General features: G+C 46.1%; 7 protein-coding genes across 7 annotated transcripts; 2 read left to right on the forward strand and 5 right to left on the reverse strand.

Annotated features, from left to right (window-relative positions):
• Nucleotides 1-99: 99 nt before the first annotated feature.
• Nucleotides 100-4,212, reverse strand: LOC9645245 (protein HASTY 1; the record flags this gene model as incomplete). The annotated part of the gene is made up of 20 exons (XM_024680425.1): nt 4,034-4,212; nt 3,879-3,980; nt 3,669-3,812; nt 3,532-3,612; nt 3,413-3,482; nt 3,292-3,362; nt 3,073-3,236; nt 2,946-3,017; nt 2,667-2,892; nt 2,556-2,618; nt 2,323-2,505; nt 2,167-2,271; nt 2,031-2,121; nt 1,812-1,981; nt 1,665-1,763; nt 1,513-1,616; nt 1,180-1,468; nt 946-1,124; nt 454-894; nt 100-391 (listed from the first exon to the last, which is right to left on the reverse strand). Coding segments are annotated over exons 1-20 (3,036 nt in total), but the record flags the coding sequence as incomplete, so codon positions are not given.
• Nucleotides 4,213-4,262: 50 nt separating this feature from the next.
• Nucleotides 4,263-6,166, forward strand: LOC9645246 (protein trichome birefringence-like 5). Its single transcript, XM_002975483.2, has 4 exons — nt 4,263-4,835; nt 5,105-5,500; nt 5,565-5,711; nt 5,769-6,166. The coding sequence occupies exons 1-4, from the start codon at nt 4,321-4,323 to the stop codon at nt 6,064-6,066; spliced, it is 1,356 nt and encodes a 451-aa protein (XP_002975529.2). The 5' UTR covers nt 4,263-4,320; the 3' UTR covers nt 6,067-6,166.
• Nucleotides 6,082-8,476, reverse strand: LOC112348343 (chaperone protein dnaJ GFA2, mitochondrial-like). The gene is made up of 17 exons (XM_024680691.1): nt 8,334-8,476; nt 8,163-8,280; nt 8,014-8,093; nt 7,834-7,956; nt 7,667-7,783; nt 7,569-7,607; nt 7,419-7,506; nt 7,290-7,354; nt 7,160-7,234; nt 7,038-7,110; nt 6,876-6,967; nt 6,754-6,825; nt 6,637-6,693; nt 6,532-6,580; nt 6,401-6,467; nt 6,225-6,332; nt 6,082-6,172 (listed from the first exon to the last, which is right to left on the reverse strand). The coding sequence occupies exons 1-16, from the start codon at nt 8,451-8,453 to the stop codon at nt 6,236-6,238; spliced, it is 1,332 nt and encodes a 443-aa protein (XP_024536459.1). The 5' UTR covers nt 8,454-8,476; the 3' UTR covers nt 6,082-6,172; nt 6,225-6,235.
• A 47-nt stretch (nt 8,477-8,523) lies between these two features.
• Nucleotides 8,524-10,843, reverse strand: LOC9630060 (chaperone protein dnaJ GFA2, mitochondrial). Its single transcript, XM_024680692.1, has 15 exons — nt 10,638-10,843; nt 10,473-10,581; nt 10,345-10,424; nt 10,173-10,295; nt 10,005-10,124; nt 9,906-9,950; nt 9,764-9,851; nt 9,639-9,703; nt 9,512-9,586; nt 9,296-9,460; nt 9,164-9,235; nt 9,050-9,106; nt 8,948-8,996; nt 8,834-8,900; nt 8,524-8,766 (listed from the first exon to the last, which is right to left on the reverse strand). Exons 1-15 carry the CDS (start codon nt 10,746-10,748, stop codon nt 8,673-8,675), a joined length of 1,320 nt encoding a protein of 439 aa, XP_024536460.1. The 5' UTR covers nt 10,749-10,843; the 3' UTR covers nt 8,524-8,672.
• LOC9645247 (ribosomal RNA large subunit methyltransferase I) lies at nt 10,840-12,652 on the reverse strand. Its single transcript, XM_024680427.1, has 8 exons — nt 12,562-12,652; nt 12,272-12,497; nt 12,079-12,213; nt 11,806-12,016; nt 11,544-11,730; nt 11,304-11,488; nt 11,107-11,244; nt 10,840-11,041 (listed from the first exon to the last, which is right to left on the reverse strand). The coding sequence occupies exons 1-8, from the start codon at nt 12,650-12,652 to the stop codon at nt 10,913-10,915; spliced, it is 1,302 nt and encodes a 433-aa protein (XP_024536195.1). The 3' UTR covers nt 10,840-10,912.
• An 87-nt stretch (nt 12,653-12,739) lies between these two features.
• On the forward strand, nt 12,740-15,510 carry LOC9645248. The gene is made up of 9 exons (XM_002975484.2): nt 12,740-12,783; nt 12,836-12,902; nt 12,958-13,199; nt 13,252-14,395; nt 14,449-14,892; nt 14,938-15,132; nt 15,181-15,237; nt 15,297-15,359; nt 15,411-15,510. The coding sequence occupies exons 1-9, from the start codon at nt 12,749-12,751 to the stop codon at nt 15,492-15,494; spliced, it is 2,331 nt and encodes a 776-aa protein (XP_002975530.2). The 5' UTR covers nt 12,740-12,748; the 3' UTR covers nt 15,495-15,510.
• Nucleotides 15,236-16,840, reverse strand: LOC9630061. Its single transcript, XM_002975656.2, has 2 exons — nt 15,859-16,840; nt 15,236-15,806 (listed from the first exon to the last, which is right to left on the reverse strand). Exons 1-2 carry the CDS (start codon nt 16,813-16,815, stop codon nt 15,531-15,533), a joined length of 1,233 nt encoding a protein of 410 aa, XP_002975702.1. The 5' UTR covers nt 16,816-16,840; the 3' UTR covers nt 15,236-15,530.
• Between the last annotated feature and the right edge of the window lie 4,127 nt (nt 16,841-20,967).

Consider the following 20,967-nt stretch of genomic DNA (forward strand, 5'->3'; position numbering starts at 1 on the left):
AATTCGCAATTCTTGTTGACTGATGGAAGGCAGAGACATCAAAACGCCGTCCAAAAACAAGTAAGTAACATAGTAAAAAGGTGCAGAGGGACTTACTTGTTTAGGCGTTGACGTGTGTGGAGATAGTTTCACTAGAATTTCCCGGAGCAAACCGAGAAGTTCAGCATGCGCTGCGCTGTTCGACTCTAGTGTCAAGCTCTGGATTATAGCAGTGAACATATCTTTCCCCACGATCTCTCTTAAGTTGGTGTCGTTAAGTGGACCAGCCACGTCAATCACAGCTCCACAAAAAACCGCACCTCTGTGAACCGCATCGCTATCTGGCCATTGCAATGACTGAATTCCTAGATGGACCGTTGCGAAAGCAGCAGCGGAGTGCTGGATTACATAACTGCGAAGAAAAAAGTAAATGTTAAACCATAAAGCATAAGAACTTCCAAGTACTCAGCTCACCAAAGCATTCCCGGCTGCTGCTCCGGATTGAGTTCACTTGAGGCCATGATAGCCAAAAGTGTGCAGACTTCACGAGTCAGTTCCCTTAGCATACGCTCCTCGACGAGTTCCGTATTGATTCCCGAACTTCCGTCCACTGCAAATAAAGTGCCAGTCTTGACAGCACCTTCCCTCACGAGGTTTTCCCAGGCTAGTGGCAGGGTCGCATGACAATGAACAAGTAACGGTGGCAACAACTGACCGAGCCAGACTTCTCGGAGAGACTGCGGGCAAAACCTTACAAATGACTGTATAACCGAGTGAACCAGGGAACGAAGATGGCGAAATTCCATTGAAGAAAGACTCTCCATGAGCCCAGTTGCTAGAGGCCCACTCAGTCCAGACATGTTGACGAAGAACTGATTCCCTAAGCGAGAACTTGCATAACGTAAAACGTTGTATCTGTACGGTAAAAGTTAGGAACTGCCAGTCGTATACATTCAAATACGTTACCCACTGTCGCGAACAGATTTGAGCCAGTTTCTTAGTTCATCCTCTTTGTGATCGACTGTCTTAGATTCTCCAAGTATCGATGCTTGCTCACTAGCGCTTAAATGTATTGCTTGGCGAACAGGCGGAGGCAACGTGGATAGAATCGATGGAATCCACAGCGAGTGCAAGCAGCGTAACAACTGCAGGAAATCCACGTTATTAGCCTTCATTCTGAATGAGACATGAAAGAATTACCTGTATCAAAGGCGGCAAAATCCAAGACATGTGAACTGCCATGGGATGTGAACTAGGATTACCTTCCACACCAGCCGCACATCTTCTGAGCGCCTTTTCAAAGAAATGAATGCTGTGAAAAATGTACCACATGCCTTCGTCCCCAGACAAGTTTTCCGTGGTAGTCGTACCCAGTAGTCGCACAAAACCAGCAGGATCACACAGATACTTTTGTTGCCAGTCGGAGTGACACCAATAATCTCTGAATGGTCCAAGTAGCCATTCCAAAACTTGATTTTGTTGCTCCTGCCTGCTAATTATATCAGGCAGCAATAAAAGACATCTAAAACATACCCGGCAGTAGAACCCGCAACCAATAAGGATTCACCCAACAATATGTACTCCCCACGAAGGAGGTGGCGCTCCTGCTGTAGCCTCGTCATTGTTTCAGCAACAATCTGCACTAACCCCATCAATCTAAAAGCACGACGTCATGAAAAATATACCTGCATGTGAGGAAATAAAGCTGGACCCGCCAGTTTTGCTATACGCAGAAACGATGTGCAGACTTGAAATCTTGCCTTCGAATTGGTAGAGCTCGCTTCCTACAAAAGAACATTAAAACATGATTTGTCCACAAGAACAAAACTAACCTTTGAGACTACAGGCACTGTTACTAAAAGTTGAAACAATTTCTGTATCACCGTAGGTACTGCAGTTGGTACATTCTTTATGTAAGGCACAAGAGCATCAAAACACTTTGCGTGGATCTCCACAAGCTCCGGTTCACTCCAATGGACGGTCAGCAATCGCTGCAATAAACCTAGACACATCATCTAAGTATACATTTATTCCAGTAGCTCACAACGTACCATCCAGAAGCTCACTCGTTCCTCCACGTGCAAAACATCCGGTTACAACTGCATCCAGCATGGTATGTGTACTCTCGAGAATGAAATACTCCTGCAAGGAAGGGTTAGATAACAGTATTGAATGCAAAATAAAAACCTGAGAAGATATCTTCTCTTTCGTCAGAAAAACATCAAGGCGTTGAACAACTTTTGTAATGCCCAGGTCATGATGGTGATGTGCAACCAGTCGAATTAGTTCTATCTGCAGCAAGCGCAGCATTAGTCTTACCCTTCAAAAATTTACTTCGCTTACCAAACGGCCACGATACTGGCTATAATCCACCGCAGATGTGAATTCTTCTTCCTGGCCATCTTTTAGAAGCTTCTGAAATGCCACATCAAGTAGCACGCTCGCGGTTTCAATCGGAACAACCACTGTAGGTCTTGCTATGATCACCTTGTTCCGCTCTACCGATAAAGAATCACGTAATAGTCCCTGCAAGAATCTGTCAGCATTTACGATGACAGTGTTTAGAGGATATTTACCAGCCATAATGGCAATGCCTGAACATGCAACGGAAATTCAGAGTGTTGCAGAAACTTCAACATCTGTGAAAGTCATTTGGTCAACTCAATGTCCTCCCGAAATGGATTTACCTGACGATAATACGTTGCAAGCTTTTGATTGTTGGATGAAATCACCTGCAGATTTTGAGACCCAAGAGCGACAAGTGCTTCGCACAGGCACTCCGCGAACTCCAGAGGGGCACTGCCACCCCCATCGTAATGAACAAAATATGCGTCGCAAACGGACGAAAGAATTTCATAGACGCGCGCAAGCACAGAATTGAAGAGCTCGACATCTTCGTCGTATGGCTTTCTCCTATGAACTATTATAGTCAAACCAATTTAATGAGAAAAGCCAGCATATGTTACCTGGATAGCAGTTGCTTTAAAATCTCACAAGCGGCCAAACGAAACTCTGGCGAATTTATCAAGAAACCACAACTGAAACAAGAAAGTGTCAAATGTGAAGTTCACGCGGGTACTGATGGATCCTTACGCTTCTACGAGGCCATAGCTAGAGAAGTTGGTGACAGGAGACCATTCTGCGTACACAAGAACAGCTTGTAAGGCAGCCGTCACAACAGCGGCATGCTGCTTCGCTAGCTCCATTTGCTGCAAATGCATAGCTTCCATCCCAGCGCCAAAATGTTTTTCCAAAAGCTGTTTCAAAACAAATGAATACCCTCTGTAACAAAACGAGAAACATGGCACTTACTTTGTAGAAGAATGGAAAGAGCTGGGGAAGACTTTCTGTAAGTTCTGACAACAATTGCCTCCTCCGCGTGGCTGCCAGTGAGGAAGATGTGAGAATAATAAACAGAAGAACAGAGACATACTTTCTAGATCTTCGTTGTGAACAATCACATCTTCTGGAAGCCAACGCATCACCATAGCAACCATTTCAGCCTGTCAAATCCTTTTGAGGACAGAGAATGAAAGTGAAGTTTTAGCTTACGTGAACAGGACTCATGTCGCTTATAGGAAGTAGAGATTTTAGCATCCCTTTCCAAACGTCCGGTTCTTCCCTTCTCGTAACCTTCACCATCCAAAGAAGTTATAAAACTTCCGAGCTAGAACACGTAAACTACTCACCTCTGCCACTAGTGCGGCGGTCTGGCTCTTCATAGACCATGCCTCGTGAGGAGTAGCAAATTCTTTTACCATATCCAGCACCATGCCAGTCATCTTCCCTTTTTCTTCATGGTTGAGCTCGTCCCACCTAATTCGAACCAGATGCTGCGATCGAGAAGAGGAAGGAAGAAAAAGGAGTTTAGCCTACGTAGGAAAGAAGCGATGCGTTACTTGTAAGAGCTTCAATCCATAATGCCGGACTTCGAGAGGCTGATTTTGGCTCGATAACGCGAATGCAGTTCCTCCGAGCACGCGCACGTCCCCCGATTTGATCTGTTCATGAAAAACACCGTGAATTTCAGCCGAAATACGCTGTCCCAACAAACCGAATCCAAAAATGCTATTGCTGCCAGACGATCTTGCGCGCAATCGAGAGCCGCCTTCACTGCGGCAGCGACGCTCGCAGGATCGACCATCGCGGCGTCCAAAGAACCCTACTCTCCACCGGAAGAATCCAAAACCCTAAACTTAAACAGTGACGTGGCAAAAGCGTTATGACTTGGCGTAAACCAATGGCGAGCTTCCACGTCAGCATGATAATCCAGCATTATAGGCTGCTATTTTGTTCCCGTTAGCTAGAATTTCTTCACGGAGAGGATGATCTCCGCGAGGTATGAAAGTCGGGCACTGGCATAGGTCTGTGGCGCTGCTCCTGGGAATTATTGCCACGGCGCTCTTGTTCGTGGCGATCAGCCACGATCTCCGCTCCTATTCCATCGAGGTATCGACATCGACATGGATTTCGGCCGCAGATTCTCGCAATGCCGGCTCGATCGCGTCGGAAGTGGTGGATTACGAGGCCCGGGAGGACGAATTCACCGATCCGGAGCCTTTAGATCAGCAAGAACAGGAAGAACAGGGCGAGAAAGAAGAGGACAAGCCAGAGGCTAGGGAAATCGAGGGCGGGGATAGCAATGGGGCGGCTGGAGTGGGATTTTCTCCAGGGAATTCGACGAATCGGGAGTGTAATCTCTACGAGGGGCGCTGGGTACGCGATGAATCATACCCACTGTTCCAGCCTTTCACTTGTCCATTCGTCGACACCGCCTTTCGGTGCCAAGAAAATGGACGCAAAGATAAAGGCTACTTGCAATGGCGGTGGCAGCCTTTTGGATGCGACATACCAAGGTACTAGATTTTTTTTTCTCTATCCTTTTGGCTCTATCGAAACGTTTCTATGCATTCTTCTAGCTTTAGTTTGACGAAAGCATGATAGAATGAGCTATGGAGAGATTATTTTTCCTGTCATGACTCGAAAGTTTTTTTTTCTCTATCCTTGTGCTCAAACTTTTCTTATGCATTCTTCTAGCTATAGTTTGAAGAGAACATAGATAGAATGAGCTACGAAGAGATTCTTTTTCCTGTCATGACTCTAAAGATTTTTCTTCCTTCCGCAGATTTAATGCGTTGGATATGTTGAAGAGACTACGGAACAAGAAGCTCGCCTTTGTGGGAGACTCTCTGGGGAGGAATCAATGGGAGTCTCTCGTGTGCATGCTCTATCAAGGAGTTTCCAACCGGAGCAACGTCTTTGAGGCAAGAAGGCAGCAAGTTGGAAAGGCAAGGCCGAGCTACTCGGTAAAGTTTCCAGACTACAAGACGCAAATCGACTACTACCGCACGCATTTCCTGGTTCCCGAGGGTCGAAGGCCTCCAGGAATAACCGAGAGGAGGAGGATCAAGTGCTCTTTGCAGCTGGACAAAGTAGACAAGACCGGCTCCAAATGGAAGAACGCTGATATCTTGGTCTTCAACTCGGGACACTGGTGGAACCATGGAAAGATCTCCAAGAGGTAAGCTTTTCCTCACTTACATGACGTCTTCTCTGTCTCAAACTTGTGTTTGATCTTCCAAAAGGTGTTTCTTCATTGAACGGAGTAACTACACCTTGAACATGGACGTCCATGCTGCCTACGAGAGAGCTATCCAAACTTGGGCTTCATGGGTTGACAATCACCGCGGAAAGAAAGTTTTCTTTCGTGGTTTTGCTCCAAACCACTTCAGGTACTCGGGAGAAAGAACAGAGAGTTTTGATAAAAAGACTTTCTATGTTTGTGACAGTGGAGGAGATTGGAACACTGGAGGGACATGCGAGACACACATCCAGCCTCTTGACGATGAATCAAAGCTAGACAAGTATCCAGACAAAGTCGAGGCCGTGGAGAACGTCTTGAACGCCATGAAGACGCCGGTGACGTTTCTCAACGTGACGAAGCTCTCGTTGTTCCGCAAAGATGGTCACGTCGCTGGATGGGGAAAACGCAACGGCAGTGGTCGCCAAGACTGTAGCCACTGGTGCCTTCCCGGAGTCCCAGATACTTGGAACGAGCTTCTCTACGCGTCTTTAACCCGGAGCTAGAGTTTTGGAAAGCGCTGTGCCTAAAAATCTCTCTTTTGACGACACTAAAGACATTCGATTCTAGGCTAAATAATGCACTGCTTCCGAAAAATTGGTTTTAGTGCCGCTGCGGTGTGAGAAACAAAGTTAGACCAAATGGAAAAACTAGAAAAGTTTACCTTGTGCGCTCTCAAAAGCTGGCTTCGGCCGTGGCAGCCTCGTCCTCGTTAGGAGATTCTTCCCTGGCAAATTCCTCCAAAAGTTGCCGCTGCCTATCGCTCATGGTTCTGGAATTCAAGGAAACGACGCGTGAGTGAAGATCTAAAGGCGATAAGAACTGAAGTAGAAAACTCACACTGGGATGCTCACACGGAAATGGATGTACTGATCGCCATAACCAGGACGTTGAACCATTCTCATGCCTTGGAAAAAACGAAAAAGTAAAATCAAAGTAGAAAAGAAAAAACTCGTCTAGTCTCAAAGTACCTTTTCCTCTCATCACTTGTTTTTGACCGGGTTGAGTGCCAGGCCTAACCTGTTTTAATCGAAAATCCATGGTGAAGAATACCCCCTCGTAACAACTGGGCATACCTTCAGCATGACTGATCCTCCCAATGTAGGCACTTGGACATTTCCACCCAAGGCAGCCTACAAACATACATCCGCTCGTGTCTAAAACAGTAGAAAATAAAGATGAGAAAATGTTACCTGGATCATGGTGACTGGAGCATCGACGTGAACATCAGCACCCTCTCTCCGAAAAACTGGATCAGGCTTGACCTGGAACGACCCAAACTATTACCTCCGCAAACTGTAGGAAACAATCGTACCTCCACTCTAACAATAAGATCTGCGGCTCTTTGGCCCCGAGCACCACAAGCTCCCTCGCCAACAACTTTTATGTCCGCCCCACTCTCAACACCTGATACGCAACAAAAAAACGAACATAGTTGAGAAGAAAACACAAACTAGCACGGCCCATTATCACTTACCAGCAGGAATATCGATCAAGACTTCCTTGACACCCATAACGACGCCGGAGCCCTGACACCCGTTGCAATGCTCCTGTAATTCTCAACAATCAGAATGGTGTTGATTCACAAAAGCAGTTTACCTTTACATATTCTCCTGTTCCTCTGCAATTCGTGCAACTTGACTCGAACGAAAAGAATCCCTTTTGCATGAAAACCTGTTCAGAAACATGAATATCAGAGTTACACGTGGGAAAGAAGGAGAAACCTTACCCTCCCAGCACCCCTGCACGACTTACACATCTGCGGCTTTACTCCGCTTGGAACACCAGAGCCCCCTGAGGAGTAAAATCTGATATAAAGCACAGAAAAAAAGAAAACAAAAGAAGAAGAAAAACTTACTGCACTTGTCGCAGCGTATTTGAGTGCGGTATGTGATTTTCCTTGCGCAACCGTTTACCGCTTCCATGAAATCAATATACACATTTTCCTGTTGAAGAGAAAATCAAGATGAGTTTTACAATGCAGGGAGTCTACAGAGAGAAAGCTTACATATGTGTTTTTCTTCCCACCAAAGACTGTACTGAAGATCTGAAAGTTGCTCATGACAATGAGAACAAAGTCGTCAAAGATTTTGAGTTGAAGCTTACGTCTTCCATGTTAGCACCACGACCACCGCCAGTAAACATGTCGAATACGGAGCCAAATCCGGCACCAGGACCAGGCGGTACTCCATCAGCTCGTTGAACATAAGCCTCATGCCCGAGCTGAAAAGGAGCTAGCGGTTTGTCTCGGAGATAAAAGAAGGAAATCCCACCTGGTCATACAGATTCCGCTTCTCATCGTCCTTAAGAACTTCGTATGCTTGTTGAACCTCCTGAAACTTCTTCTCGGCATCTGGATCCTCCTTGTTCACGTCAGGGTGATGTTTCTTAGCAAGCTGCGAGAAAAGAGAACAACCACTTCGAGTTATAGAACACGCAAGAGCTTCACGAACCGCATAGTAAGCCTTTTTCACATCGGCAGCGCTTGCCGTCTTGGAAACACCCAGAGCGTCATAGTAATCGTTCCTCAAGGCTGTCACAAGAAAGCACACAGGGTGAGCAAGATCCGAGAGAGGAAGAAAAAACCAAACAAAAACCACACCTGTAGAATGGAATCCTCGAGCATTGAAGCTAAATCCAAATCCTGTGAAGCCAGCATTGTTATAAGCACGAGCAAAACTACTGTAGCAATGTCTCTGGTCACAAGAGAAAGCGTTCTCCTGCACAAGCGCTAACTGAGAAAAACTAGGCTGCGAGATTGAGAAACTTCTACCTTGTTCCCGGAGCCATGGATTGCGCGATCACACAGCCGCCGCTCCCACACGCCCGATCCGCCATGGTGACTCCCCAATGCCGTCTTGGCAGCGCGCCGAATGATCTTGTGATGCACCATTGCCCTCCAAAACCCCGGGAAATCTCACAGCATAAACCCTACATTTTGCTCAAAAGGGTGGGACAAGATATTTTAGGGGCCTAGGGTTTAAGCTTCTACATTGCTCTATTGATGTTTACAAGGTTCTAGATACTCAAAAATGTGCTTCCACTGGAGCGGGAATGATCCAATCAAACTAGGTGTGAGCCACCGCCAAGAAGGAACGCTACCTTTTGTGAATTAGAAGCTCCCTTCGGCTGTAGCATTCTCGTCTTCGTTAGATTCTTCTCTCGCGAATTCCTCTAGAAGTTGCCGCTGCCTATCACTCACGGTTCTGGAGAATCAAGAGAAACAAGATCAATCGCAAAGAACACTCGCAAGAACGAGAAAGAAAATCATACGTTGGGATGTTGACGCGGAAGTGCACGTATTGGTCGCCATAAGCGTGTCGTTGCGTGACTTTGATACCTGAGGAAGACGAGGAAGTTAAAAGGAAGCTCAACTCTCAAAAGTACCTTTTCCACGCATCACTTGTTTCTGACCGGGTTGAGTACCAGGCTTGACCTGTGTTCGCAAAACCAAGATCAAAATCCATTTCCTTAAAAAGTATAGCCTACCTTCAGCATGACTGATCCTGTCAGTGTTGGCACTTCAATGGTTCCACCCAGAACAGCCTTGAAAACATTTCGAGTTATCAGAAAAGAAAGGAAAACTAAAGAAAAACGATCTACCTGAACCAAAGTGATCGGAACATCAACGTGGACGTCAGCGCCTTCTCTCCGGAAAACTGGATCGGGCTTAACCTGCATCAAAAGAACTCGACAAGTTAAACAATAACTCTGCGAGCGACCGAGGATTCATACCTCTACTTTGACTATGAGATCTCCGGCTCGTTGTCCCCGAGAACCACTTCCTCCCTCGCCAGATATCTTCAAGTTCATTCCACTTTCAATACCGGCGGGAATCTCCACATCAACTTCTTTGACACCCATCACTGTGCCAGACCCTTGACAGGCCTTGCAATGCTCCTGCGATTTACCAAAAGCTTTAGATCGTTCTTCATGCTAATATCCACGTACCTTGACAAACTGGCCGCTTCCTCCGCATGCTGTGCAACTGGACTCCACGGAAAAGAATCCTTTTTGCATGAATATCTGGACAGAGAATCGTCATATTTGACAGAACACGAAGAGGAAAAAATCCTACCCTCCCAGCTCCCCTGCACGACTTACAAGTCTGCGGCTTTACTCCGCTTGGAACGCCAGCACCCTCTGCCAACACAAGTAATATCAAACTAACATCTACAGGGACGAAAACTGGAAAAGACTTACTGCACTTTTCGCATCGTACTTGAGTTCGATATGTGACTTTGGTTGTGCAGCCATTTACCGCTTCCATGAAAGAAATTTGTACATTCACCTGTACAGTAGTTAAGGTCAAATTTAAACCTTGAGAACGAGGAATCACACTTACGTTTGTGTTCTTCGGTCCTTTCCCACCGAACATCGAATTTAAAATCTGCGAAGGAAAAATTCACACCTTAAGTTCATTCATTAGAAATTCTGCGCTTACATCCTCCATGTTTGGACCACCACCGGGGCCATTGAAGATGTCCTCAAATATCGAGCTGAAACCCGGACCAGGCCCAGGCGGTACTCCATCTGCTCGCTCGACATAAGCGTGATGTCCCACCTGATAAAAACACAGTCTAAAACTCCTTTCAATCCAATTAATTCTTACTTGATCATAAATACTCCGCTTTTGATCGTCTTTCAAAACTTCATATGCCTGCTGGATTTCCTGGAACTTCTTATCAGCCTCAGGATCGTCCTTGTTCATATCAGGATGGTGTTTCTTGGCAAGCTGCGAAGAAAGAAGATCAAAACTATACAAAAAATCACCCTTTGCATACCGCATAATAGGCTTTCTTGATATCTGACGCACTAGCTGTCTTTGACACCCCGAGTGTATCGTAAAAATCGTTCCTTGGAGCTGTCAGCAGCAGTACACTGAGAAAACATCCATGAAAGAGCCAAATACCTGTGGAATGGAAGCCTCTAGCACTCGATGTGTAAAAAGCCCCTCTTCCAACATTGCTATGCGCAAAACCACTATAACAATGTCTCGAACCATGCGAATATATATTCTGCTGTGAAACCTCTCCAGATGAGATCGCTGAGAACTAAAATTTTCGCAAATTCTGACCTGAGTCGCCGAGCTCCGGATGTTCCCGCCCTCCCACAGGCCACAGCGGCTCAATACAGCCCTCACAGCGCGTCGCCCTGCTGCTCCAGAGATGATCCGATGATGCACCATAGCGCATTCGCGAATGCCGGAAGAAATCCCAGCCCGGCCAGCTGCTGCGAAGCGTGCCCGCGCCGCGGAGCGCTCTCGTCACGAAGCGCCCTAACCCTAATCCTCTGGAGTATATTCGTTCGCATCAAAGGGTTTAAGGCCCAAGATTTAGGAGACACATGGCGTTATATTACTCGCAGAAGGCAATTTGTTAAATATGAGCCCTCTGGATACGCCAGATCAATCGGGTGGTCTGGTCCAGCTCCAGAAACACGAAGCAATGCGGCTTTTCTTCCAGCGGCTCTCGCAGCCTCCTGGAAACCAAAGAAGATTTTTCAAACTCTCTAGGCCTAGAACAAAATGAAGAGGAATGGATCACCTGGATGATCGATAAGAAGTTCTGGCTTTGTGCCACAGCGCCAGAGCACGAGCAAGTCATTAGCAATCCACCAGGTTTGGTTAATTGCATCGCCATTGCGTTTAGGTTGCGGTATTTGATCGCAGCTTTCTCGAGAAACTGGAAAGAGAAGTAGTGAGCCTTCTGTCAGTGGCCAGAAAAGAAAATTTAAGAGAAACCTTGCGGCTCGGTGCCAGCTTTGGAGGATCAAGCACAACCACGTCCCAGGTTTCTCCTTTTGACAGCGCGGCTTTCATGTACTGAACAATGTCCGCCTTCTCAAACGTAATCACTTGTGGATCTATGTTGTTGAGAGAGATGTTTGCGTCCGCAAGGTCTATAGCAGACTTCGAGGAGTCAATGCCTGCACGGATGAAGATTATGAATCACGAAGGCAGACTACAAGATTATAAAGTTACCAATGACTCGAGAAGCTCCTGTGATGGCTGCGTTGAGCGCAAAGGCACCAGTGTAGCAGCAAAGATCCAAAATAGTTTTATCTTTGCAAAAGGACCTGAGTGCCAGCCGATTATCTCGCTGATCGACGTAAAATCCAGTCTTTTGTCCCCCCAAAGAGACTTGATAAGCAATACCATTTTCAAGCACCTGGCAGCACAAGCTCGTATCACTGAAAAATCCGTCACTAAATCCCTCAATAAACAAATGAATAAGAGAACTTACGTGAACTTCTTCGGGGCTTTCTTCTGATTCAATCACGCATTCGAAGCCTTCTTCCTTCAGCAGCTCCACAGATGGCCTCCAAGTCAGAAGTTTCGTCCCGACTAATCTCTTGAGAGTTTCCTCTATGTTCGTCTTGTATTTTTCAACCCACGCAGCAGACGATGCCACAACTATATGGTTGTCAAAGACATCCACCACAAGTCCCGAAAGCCTGGAATAAAAGAGCAGCTCAATACAAATGTAACAAAGAAAGAAAGCTCGACACATACTTGCCTATCACCCTCACTGTTGACAAGCCGATAAACATTTGTTTCACCGGAAGGAAGGCCCAAAGCTTTTCGAAGCGCAAGAGCTCCAGACAATCTAGTCTCGATAAGCTTCTCAATATCAAAGTTGGAGTGTGGATCTCTGGAGAAAAGAAAGTAGCATACCATGAGAACAAATTCTTTCCTTCATAATTCTTTACCTTGCAGCTTCGTCTTGGGTTTGTAACACACGAACCCGAAACATAGAGACCGCATTGTAGACTCCCCAAGCGATAGGCTCTTCGGCGCCATTCGTGACAAGCACGAGATCCCCCGTCTTGGGAGGAGGCCGACCGATAATCCGATCGATGGCGCCGCTAAACACCATGGGATTGCCAGTGACGAAGATCTGCGCCTTGCCCTTCTTCAAAACGACCCTAGCAACACCTGGCATTGCATCCATTGCGATCAAAATGCCGCGAAATATCACAATCTCCGGAGAAATCCTTACCAGGATTCGAAGACGCTACTTCCGCCAGGCGCTTGCTTCCAGCGGCGGAGCTTGCAGCCCATCGCGCCACCAGAGGCGCCAAACACGACATGAAAAAGGAAGAACCCTAAGCCTCCGTACAACGGCTTTAGATATTTGAAAATAGGGCTTGTTTACCACAAAAGTTTTAGGTCGAACTACCAGAGCGATGGGGATGGACGGGCGCCTAGACCTTCTTCCAATGTAAGCTCTTGTGAGATATTTGGGAAAATCTGTGCATCGCTCGCTTTTCCAGGTATGCGGCAATGTGCAAGCGCCACAAAATCGATCAAAACCCGGCGATCGTCAGAGCTCTCCAGAAGGTACTCCTAGGTTCTTATCTCCTAGCCGGGCAATCTCACTCGATCGGGATTCCAGCAATTCGCCGCGGGCGGCGACGAGCTGGAGCTCGAGGTAGGCGACGACGTGGGAGAGATCGAGGTTTGCTGCGTCAGGGATTTTCTCAAGCTAGATTTATGGTCGGCGTTGGATTTAAAGATCACAGGCGACTGCTCGAAGAGCTGGAAGAATAACACGCTTGTAAGTTTCTTGACGGCGTCCAAGGACAGGCTTCGTCATGTAGATCTCAGCGCATGTACCTATCGAAGAGAATTCGTAAGGTCAGTACTTTTGTTCTTCGTTCCTTGCATTTGTTTCACACTTTCCTTTCAGGTTTCTCTATAGAGTTGGTTTATCCTGCGAGACTCTAAAGCTTGGCCTATGCAGCGCGCCTACATGGAAGTTTAACCTCGCCGGTGAGTTTCATCGCTTGGAAGTTCTCATAGTGGATCACAGCCGAAGTATCACCCTCTTGTCAAGCACTTGCTTCGAGGGCATGCCAAAGCTAGCGAAGCTTTCAATGTGTGGCACGGGCATCGTCAACCTTTGGACAACATGTCGTGCTCTTTCCAAGCTGCCGAGCCTCCGAGAGCTTCGCTTCCAGCGCTGCGTGTGTTGCGAAGGGACTGGCCACTGTATTGCTCCGCCGCCCGACGATTGTGAGGGGAAAAACATTTCAGCCGGGAGTTCTGGTGATGACCAAGAAGTTGAGAAAATGGAGATTTTTCAGAAGGGGACGGATGAGAGTGACTACTGGGATAGTAGCGGCGATGAAGAAGAGGAAGAAGAAGAAGAAGAACAGGAAGAATATGATGAACTTGGAGAAGAAGAAGTTGTAGAAAGCGAGCTGGATACTGATCTGGACGAACAGTTCGTTTATCTCGAAACTGTGGAACCCGAAGCTGGAAACGTTGCTGATGAACCACCAAAGGCCGAGGAGCGGCAACTAAGCTATCGTTTCCAGTCAACAATATGTCACGAGAAGTTCTACCGACAGTTTATGATATCGTCACTCCCGAAGCTTCAAGTACTGGATAATCTGGAGATCACACAGGAAAGCAGGAAAAAGGCATGGATAGTCTACTGCGACAACTTTGAGCGCTCGCCAAACACTCGGCGACGGCGAGAGGGCATTGTGGAGATACTTAAGAGCAGGGAGAGAGGCGGCGACCGGGGGCCTCACAAGAGGAGGAAAATAAACGAGACGAGAGCTCTGTCTACTTCCAAGCTGTGTGACTGGCCTGCTACAAGCGTCGTCTACAATCCTTGCAAGTCCAACGTGGATATTAGCAGGAGACTTAAGCCGCGGCAATTTGAGTACCACCCCAAGGATCCAGCTCTTATGGTTCTCGGGACACTAAACGGAGAACTAGCTGTGGTAAATCACGAGGAGGATAGACTGGTGGCTTATATTCAAGCTTCTGCAGTTCAGCACCGCGTGCTGGGATTATGCTGGTGGAACAACGAGCCTGACAAGGTACCCGTATATTTCTCTTTTCTTCTTTCCAATTCTTTTTCTTTCGTTTGCAGTTTATAGCAGGTTCTGACAATGGTGTGTTGGAACTTTATAGCTTGTCTCGGATGCGAGCTGCGACTATGGCGTGCACATATATGTGCGGTTCAGTGCACAGATTTAACGACTTCGAGCAGCTCACCTCCGTTCATATCAATTCGCAAGACGAGCTCTTTCTCGCAAGTGGCTACAACAAGAATATTGGCCTCTACGATCTTCAAACCGCCAGGCTAGTCAAGGTATTTCCTGATCTTCACGAGGACCATATAAACGTCGTCAAGTTTGCGCATCACTCGCCCAAGACGTTCGCTACGTCCTCGTTTGACAAAACTGTGAAGATGTGGGACCTTAGAACGACGATGACTTCGCCAGTTTACTGTACTACCAGTCGATCCGGGAACGTCATGCTGTGTTTCTCTCACGACGACCATTTCGTTTTGGTTTCCGCGGTGGACAATGAGGTAACTTCCATCTCTTTTGAAGATCTTTACGATCCTGCATTACAGGTAAGACAGTACCTTGCTGCCGATGGAAGACTTCACACGAAGTTCGACATCACACTAGCAAATAGCAGGCGAAACTACACAAGATCATACTATATGAACGGCAGAGACTACATTATCACTGGCAGCTGCGAAGAAAACCGGATCGGAGTTTACAGTGCTCAAACTGGAAGGCGACTGAGAGATGTAACGCTGGAGGTAACTTCCCATTTATAGTTTCAAGGCTATAGCTAACTGTTTGTGCAGGGACGAGGTGTAAATAATTCCTTGTACGTGCAGTCACTGAGGGGTGATCCTTTTAGAGTAAGTCAAGTTCTTACGTCTACTCTTTAGATTCAAGTAGCTAAGATTGCCTCAAACAGGATTTTCACATGTGTGTCCTTGCGGCTTACAATCACCCTCACCAGCGATCAGAGATTGTCAAGGTGAAGATACCTTCTTTCTTTCTCTACTCCTGACCCGGGTATCTTCACCAGATCAACATGGTCGCGTCAAGCAACTACGTCGGGCCTACAGATTCTCAGTCCTCGTTCACTGGCGGAAGCGTCAGCGGAGCATAAATTCTTTCAAAAACAAGCCAGTCCTGGTTCCACTCGCTACTGCAAAGTGATTACTAGACGAGAGGAACTCGCTTGCAGCCGCTTCAAGTCATTGTACATCTGGGGATGCCGGGCCTCGAACAGCTCCATCAGATTCCACTCCTCACTGTCCTGGAGGAGACGCGAGCAATTCACAGTCAGGACCTTGAGCCCGGGGCAGTGGACGAGCAGAGCTTCCAGCAGCTCAAAGCATCCGTTCTCTTCGAGAAAAACCGTGGCCTTGACAAGCTTAAGTTTGGCCAAGACATCGCCATCAATCTCCTTACAGAAACACTGCAGAAGGAAAGACAGTTTTACACTCAGAAGAAACCGAGCTTTTACGTACCTCGAGCATGTTGCCGCCGAAAGTGATGGTGTCCAGCCGCGAGAGGCCGTTAAAGAACGTTTTCCAAGCAACAGGCTCCGGGTCCGACACCGAGACATCGATCTTCACCTCGGAGATGTTGGGTACGAGCTCCACAATGCTGTGAATCTCCTTAAACTCCCACTCACTTCCTCCCATTGTCAGGATCTCAACATTGTCGAGCGAAACCACGATCAAGTCCTTGCAGCGCGACGGCAAGTGTAACTCCCGGAGCTCTGGAGCGACAAGAACACAGCTGATCCCGTCCAGCGTGAGGCACTTGAGGTTCATGGTTTCCAGCATGATGAACGGCGGCCCAGTCTCGGGACCCTCACGACGATCCACTGCCAAATGGACGCTGTTAACGTTGCTGTTCGTGAGCCTCACTTTGGCGGTCTGGAAGTTCTTGACGACCAGCTTGTCGAGAGCCGGGCAGTGATTTAGAACCGAGACCACGGCCGGGTGCTTGAAGCTGGAATCGTCGAGAACGCATTCACGGAGGGTGGTGAGATCGAAGTTTAGCATCGGGAGGAGGAACGCTATCGATCCATGGACTCGCAGGGCCGAGAGTTTTGAGCAGTTCTTCACCAGGTTCCAGAGATTAAGCTCCTTTGTGCTCACATACCAGAGCTCCAAGTCCTGTATGGAGTCTTTAACTATTTCTATCCAGCTTGAGAGGAGTTCTTCCGGAATGTCGCAGCCCTGGTGGATTTCTATGGCGAGATTCTTGATGGAGTGGGCGCGGCGGAGCATGGGAGCCACGGCATTGGCGTCGGATTGCTGGGCGAGCATGAAGTGGAGGGAATCGACGTACCTGGAGAGGGATTGCCAGCGGCGGCACACGGGCGCTAGGGTTGCGATGCTGCGCGCGTCCTTGAGATCGGCGAAGATGGAGAGGACGGCCTCTGCGGGGAGGGATTCGAAGCTCGCCTCCTCCATTGCATTAGAAGCAGAGGAAACCTAAAACCTGGAAGAAATATCTCCACGTCGGGAGTGCCACGTGTAAATAATTCTTCCACGTATGCATGCCACGTGTTAACTACCTGTTTGTATTGGAGCCGGAGACGCATTGTTGCTGGGATCGCTCCAGCCATTATAAGCAGCTTGATAGCTTCCATTCTCCTCTCCCCATCTAGTGTATGATCTAATCGGTATTGGGAACATTTAGTTCTTCCTTGTTTTTTTTTTCTGTTTCTTCTGCCAAGAGTCATGTACAAAGATGGCGAGACTTTGATGAGATCCTTGCTGACCGTCAAAGTTGCAGATATCCAAACCAACAATGCAGGAGGAAAATAAACAAAAGGTGAAATCAAATGATAAGCAAGAATATTAACACTAAACCTTAATTACTAGGAGAACATTTTAGATATATTCCTTACTTATAAGTTCTCAAATTAAAAGAATAAACATGGCAAACACTCCTGAAATTGTAGCTTTTCTCTACTAACAGGCTGTGCTAAAACTGGAAGCTAGCACTCAAGATCAATACAAATTTATAATTTTTCTGGTACTTAAAAGTTGAGCATCTGCTCAAATGCTGCATCCACAAGAATTCAATAAATTCCATGTTCTACTATTGTCAATGGTAGATCATTAGACACTCTGTTCATTGTTCTATATCTTGGATAATTCTTTGTAGATTCATTATTTCAATGGTTCTGTCAAAATAAACAAACCCGAAGGACAGCAGATGTGTTGTGGTTCCTCCAGCTTAAGTAATCTTGAAATTGTCGACTGGATGTAGAAAGCCACCTTCAAACTTAACAATTAGAGAAAAAGAATACCATCTCTACTGGAATTGCTTGAAATTGTTTTTTGTCCAAATCCCCATGTGAACAAAGTCCATTGAACAATTCTTTATGTCCAAATTAAGCTAAAATTTTGGGATGTCCTAAACCCTAATATTGATTAGAAATTAGATATAATTTGTATTCATGATCATTAAAACTTGATTTTATAATAATTAGAAATGAAAAACAAATAATATAGATTTGTGAGTGCATAGAATATGAAAAAGAAATACAGAAATGTGCATATTAATAAGCCCAAAAACCCTTATACAACCCAAATGTTCAAGAGACTTTATTTGGACAAGTGGAAAAATGCTTGTTAAATACTGATCCCAAAATTTAGCATCAGCACCTCATGGTAATCGTGAAGGTAAACTCAACTCTGTTAGTAGTATTATATCATGACTATATAGGGTTTTATATCGCGAAACACTATTAAAACTTTGTACCTCTATTAAGTCGTCAGGCTCAATTCCAGGCAATATTAGCAATCAATTCAGACTTAACAAAGAGATAGCAAATAACCATTATAATCCAAATGTTGAAAGTTCAAATACTTTATAATCATCCCTTTAAAGGTCTGAATACACTATTCCACTAATCCATCTATTTTTTTATAATAAATACTCGTGAAAGTGTGGCATATCCCTAGTCTCAAATATTAAAGCATGAAATGCCTCATTTATAAATACAAGACCATTATTTGAGAGAATTTGCTCCAAATAAGAATGTTAGAACACTTGTCAGAAATCCCCTAATTTTTGCCACATTCCTGACTCTCGCCAGATTTTTGACCTGCAGACCACATTCCTGACTCTCGAGACACTTCCCTATTCCTGACTCTCTGATTTCTTGTATGATTCCTGAGTCTCGAGCCACATTCCTAATGATGATGTGGCGCCTCCTCAACCTCAACTATATTTAGGTTGTCCTCGATCCAAGAGTGGTGGAGCTTTATTATTCTATAGTATATATAGGTTAGCCTTGTTCCATTTCTCCACAATCTGAATGAACGCCAGTTTAAGGCCTCTTTTTTGTTTCCACTAGCTTTTCTCTTTGTCTTTTGCATTTTCCAGTCTTGATCTTGTTGGGGGTCTTGACAGTTTGATTCAGATTGTGTTTTTTCGTTTTTTGCTTTAGCTCATCTTGATTGTTTGACTACCTTTGCCTTTTTTTCCCCTTTTTCTTTCTTCTTGCCGATGGAATCTCCAAGCCATCCTAATTTCTTTGCCAAAGTCCTTGCAAAAATCCAGTCTGAGAATACCGAGTTGAAGGCGACCCTTCTTCACATGCAGCAGGAGCTTGCTTCACTTTCGGCTCAAGGATCCAGCAAAGTTCCAGAACCAAAGGTGAGTTTCCCGGCGAAATTTTCAGGCAAGCGTTCGGATCTTCGTGGATTCCTGAACCAGATGGAGCTGATCTTCGCACTTTAACATCGACAGTACCCCACTCCCGAGTCTCAAATCAGCGCAATTGGGATGTTGCTCAAAGGTGCAGCTTTGTCATGGTTTTCTCCTTTTCTGGAGAAGAGCATGAAAGGGGTCGTGGTTCCGGAGTTGATGGATCTTCAATTGTTCAAAGAAAAGCTCGAAGCATGTTTTGGTGAGACTGATTGGGTTCGGGCTGCTACCACAAAGATGAGACATCTCTCTTAGGGGTCTCGTCCTGCCTCAATCTATGCTACAGAGTTCCAACTCCTTGCCTTGGACACTCAGTGGGATGAGCAAGCCTTGATTGACCAATTTTGTTTCGGCCTCAACAACGGTGTCAAGGATTTGTTGCTCACCATGGAGGATCCCAAGGACCTATCGGACGCCATCAACAAAGCTGTTCGATGTGACAATCGTCTCTTTGAACATCATCAGGAAAGTCGTCGCGCCGCTGTTTTTCCGTCCCAAACTCAGGAATCCCAGCTTGAGTCTTCGGGGCATACTCCTGAACCTACTGCTCCAGTCGCGATGGATATTTTTGGTACTCCCCAACTCATTAGAGGGAAGTTGAGTTCTGCTAAGAAGCAACGTCGAATATCTCATAATCTTTGCCTCTACTGTGCTGATCCTAATCACAAAGCAGCTTTGTGTCCCAAGAAGCCTCCCCGACTGCTCGAGTTCACTCTGCCTCAAAGTCCACCTCTGTTGCAGTCGGGAAATGACCTTGTCCAAACAAAGTAGGAGCTGTTCATTTGGACTCCCCAAATAAAAATCACTTTTCTTCTTTATCAAGCTCCTCACCACCTTTCATCAAAGGCACCACCAATTCCTGCAACTTCTGCATCCCATGTCTCCTTTCTTTCACCGGACAATCAGGACTCAAGGCTCTGGTGCTACTAGACTCGGGTGCAACTTCCTGCTTCATGGACATGGACTTTGCTACCTGACATCACATTCCTCTTTCTCCTACCATACAGGATCTGAGGGTTGAAGGTATTGGCGGGCATTTTGTGTCTCCATCTTCTGGAATTAGGGAAACATTGCCCATTCGAGTACACATCAGGTCCACCGTCACTGATATCACCTTCAACGTCATCAACAACAAGTCCTCCTCTGTGGTGCTCGGTGTTCCTTGGTTCCAACTACATCAGCCTCAGATTTGTTGGAAGGAGTTACAGCTCATCTCTCCCACATCACCATCTCCCACGGCTTCCCCTGCTATTCATCGAGTCCGAATCAGGAAAAGTTCCCTAAACTCAAATCGGGGTTTTATTCCTGACTCTACGAAGTTTTCACCCTCTTCTTTTTCCTCTCTTCCATCTTATACTAGACAGTATCCTCGTCTCATCATTCCATTTAGTCGCACGCCTCCTCCTATCTCCACAATCACTATGAAAGAACTCCTTCATGAAGAACTTATTTTCCTTTTTGTTTTGCATGTTTCTCCTGTTAGTCTTCCTGAGAAGTATCATGATTTTGGGGATGTGTTTGACAAGAAAAATGCTAGTGTACTACCTGTTCATCGGCCTTATGACTGTCCCATTGATTTACAGGAAGGAGCGTCACCTCAGTGGGGGCTTATCTATGGGTTATCCCCATCCGACCTTAAGGCCCTCAAAGAGTACGTGGATGAGAACCTTGCCTCGAAGCTCTATTTCGTTAAAGTGGGAATTGTCATTATCCCACTTGTAAAATAAGGTTTCCAAACCTTTATATAGTATATAAATATAACAAAATTCAACTGCATTGAGGCACATGCCATTTTATTTTAAACAAGGAAATGTCTACTCAATCACTTCTCCTCCCCCTGCCACTGCTTCACCTCTCTCTTCTCCTTGTCATCGTCGTCCAATTTCTTTCCATCCTTTTAA

The sequence above is a fragment of the Selaginella moellendorffii genome, unplaced genomic scaffold, assembly GCF_000143415.4.
Source record: "Selaginella moellendorffii unplaced genomic scaffold, v1.0 SELMOscaffold_28, whole genome shotgun sequence".
NCBI lineage: Eukaryota > Viridiplantae > Streptophyta > Lycopodiopsida > Selaginellales > Selaginellaceae > Selaginella > Selaginella moellendorffii.

Coding starts and splice junctions, on each gene's coding strand:
- LOC9645247 (XM_024680427.1), bottom strand. CDS start 12,652: ATGTCGTGTTTGGCGCCTCTGGTGGCGCGATGGGCTGCAAGCTCCGCC. Junction 11,489..11,543: donor AGGAGCTTCTCGAGTCATTG/GTAACTTTATAA, acceptor TCATCCGTGCAG/GCATTGACTCCTCGAAGTCT. Junction 11,042..11,106: donor ACTTCTTATCGATCATCCAG/GTGATCCATTCC, acceptor TTTGGTTTCCAG/GAGGCTGCGAGAGCCGCTGG.
- LOC9645248 (XM_002975484.2), top strand. CDS start 12,749: ATGGGGATGGACGGGCGCCTAGACCTTCTTCCAAT. Junction 12,784..12,835: donor CGCCTAGACCTTCTTCCAAT/GTAAGCTCTTGT, acceptor TCGCTTTTCCAG/GTATGCGGCAATGTGCAAGC. Junction 13,200..13,251: donor TATCGAAGAGAATTCGTAAG/GTCAGTACTTTT, acceptor CTTTCCTTTCAG/GTTTCTCTATAGAGTTGGTT.
- LOC112348343 (XM_024680691.1), bottom strand. CDS start 8,453: ATGGTGCATCACAAGATCATTCGGCGCGCTGCCAAGACGGCATTGGGG. Junction 6,694..6,753: donor CTCCAGTCACCATGATCCAG/GTAACATTTTCT, acceptor GTATGTTTGTAG/GCTGCCTTGGGTGGAAATGT. Junction 6,333..6,400: donor TTCCGTGTGAGCATCCCAGT/GTGAGTTTTCTA, acceptor CTTGAATTCCAG/AACCATGAGCGATAGGCAGC.
- LOC9630060 (XM_024680692.1), bottom strand. CDS start 10,748: ATGGTGCATCATCGGATCATCTCTGGAGCAGCAGGGCGACGCGCTGTG. Junction 10,425..10,472: donor TAGAGGCTTCCATTCCACAG/GTATTTGGCTCT, acceptor TGCTGCTGACAG/CTCCAAGGAACGATTTTTAC. Junction 9,852..9,905: donor AAGGACCGAAGAACACAAAC/GTAAGTGTGATT, acceptor ACTACTGTACAG/GTGAATGTACAAATTTCTTT.
- LOC9630061 (XM_002975656.2), bottom strand. CDS start 16,815: ATGGAGGAGGCGAGCTTCGAATCCCTCCCCGCAGAGGCCGTCCTCTCC. Junction 15,807..15,858: donor TCGGCGGCAACATGCTCGAG/GTACGTAAAAGC, acceptor TTCCTTCTGCAG/TGTTTCTGTAAGGAGATTGA.
- LOC9645246 (XM_002975483.2), top strand. CDS start 4,321: ATGAAAGTCGGGCACTGGCATAGGTCTGTGGCGCTGCTCCTGGGAATT. Junction 4,836..5,104: donor TTTGGATGCGACATACCAAG/GTACTAGATTTT, acceptor TTCCTTCCGCAG/ATTTAATGCGTTGGATATGT. Junction 5,712..5,768: donor TTTGCTCCAAACCACTTCAG/GTACTCGGGAGA, acceptor TGTTTGTGACAG/TGGAGGAGATTGGAACACTG.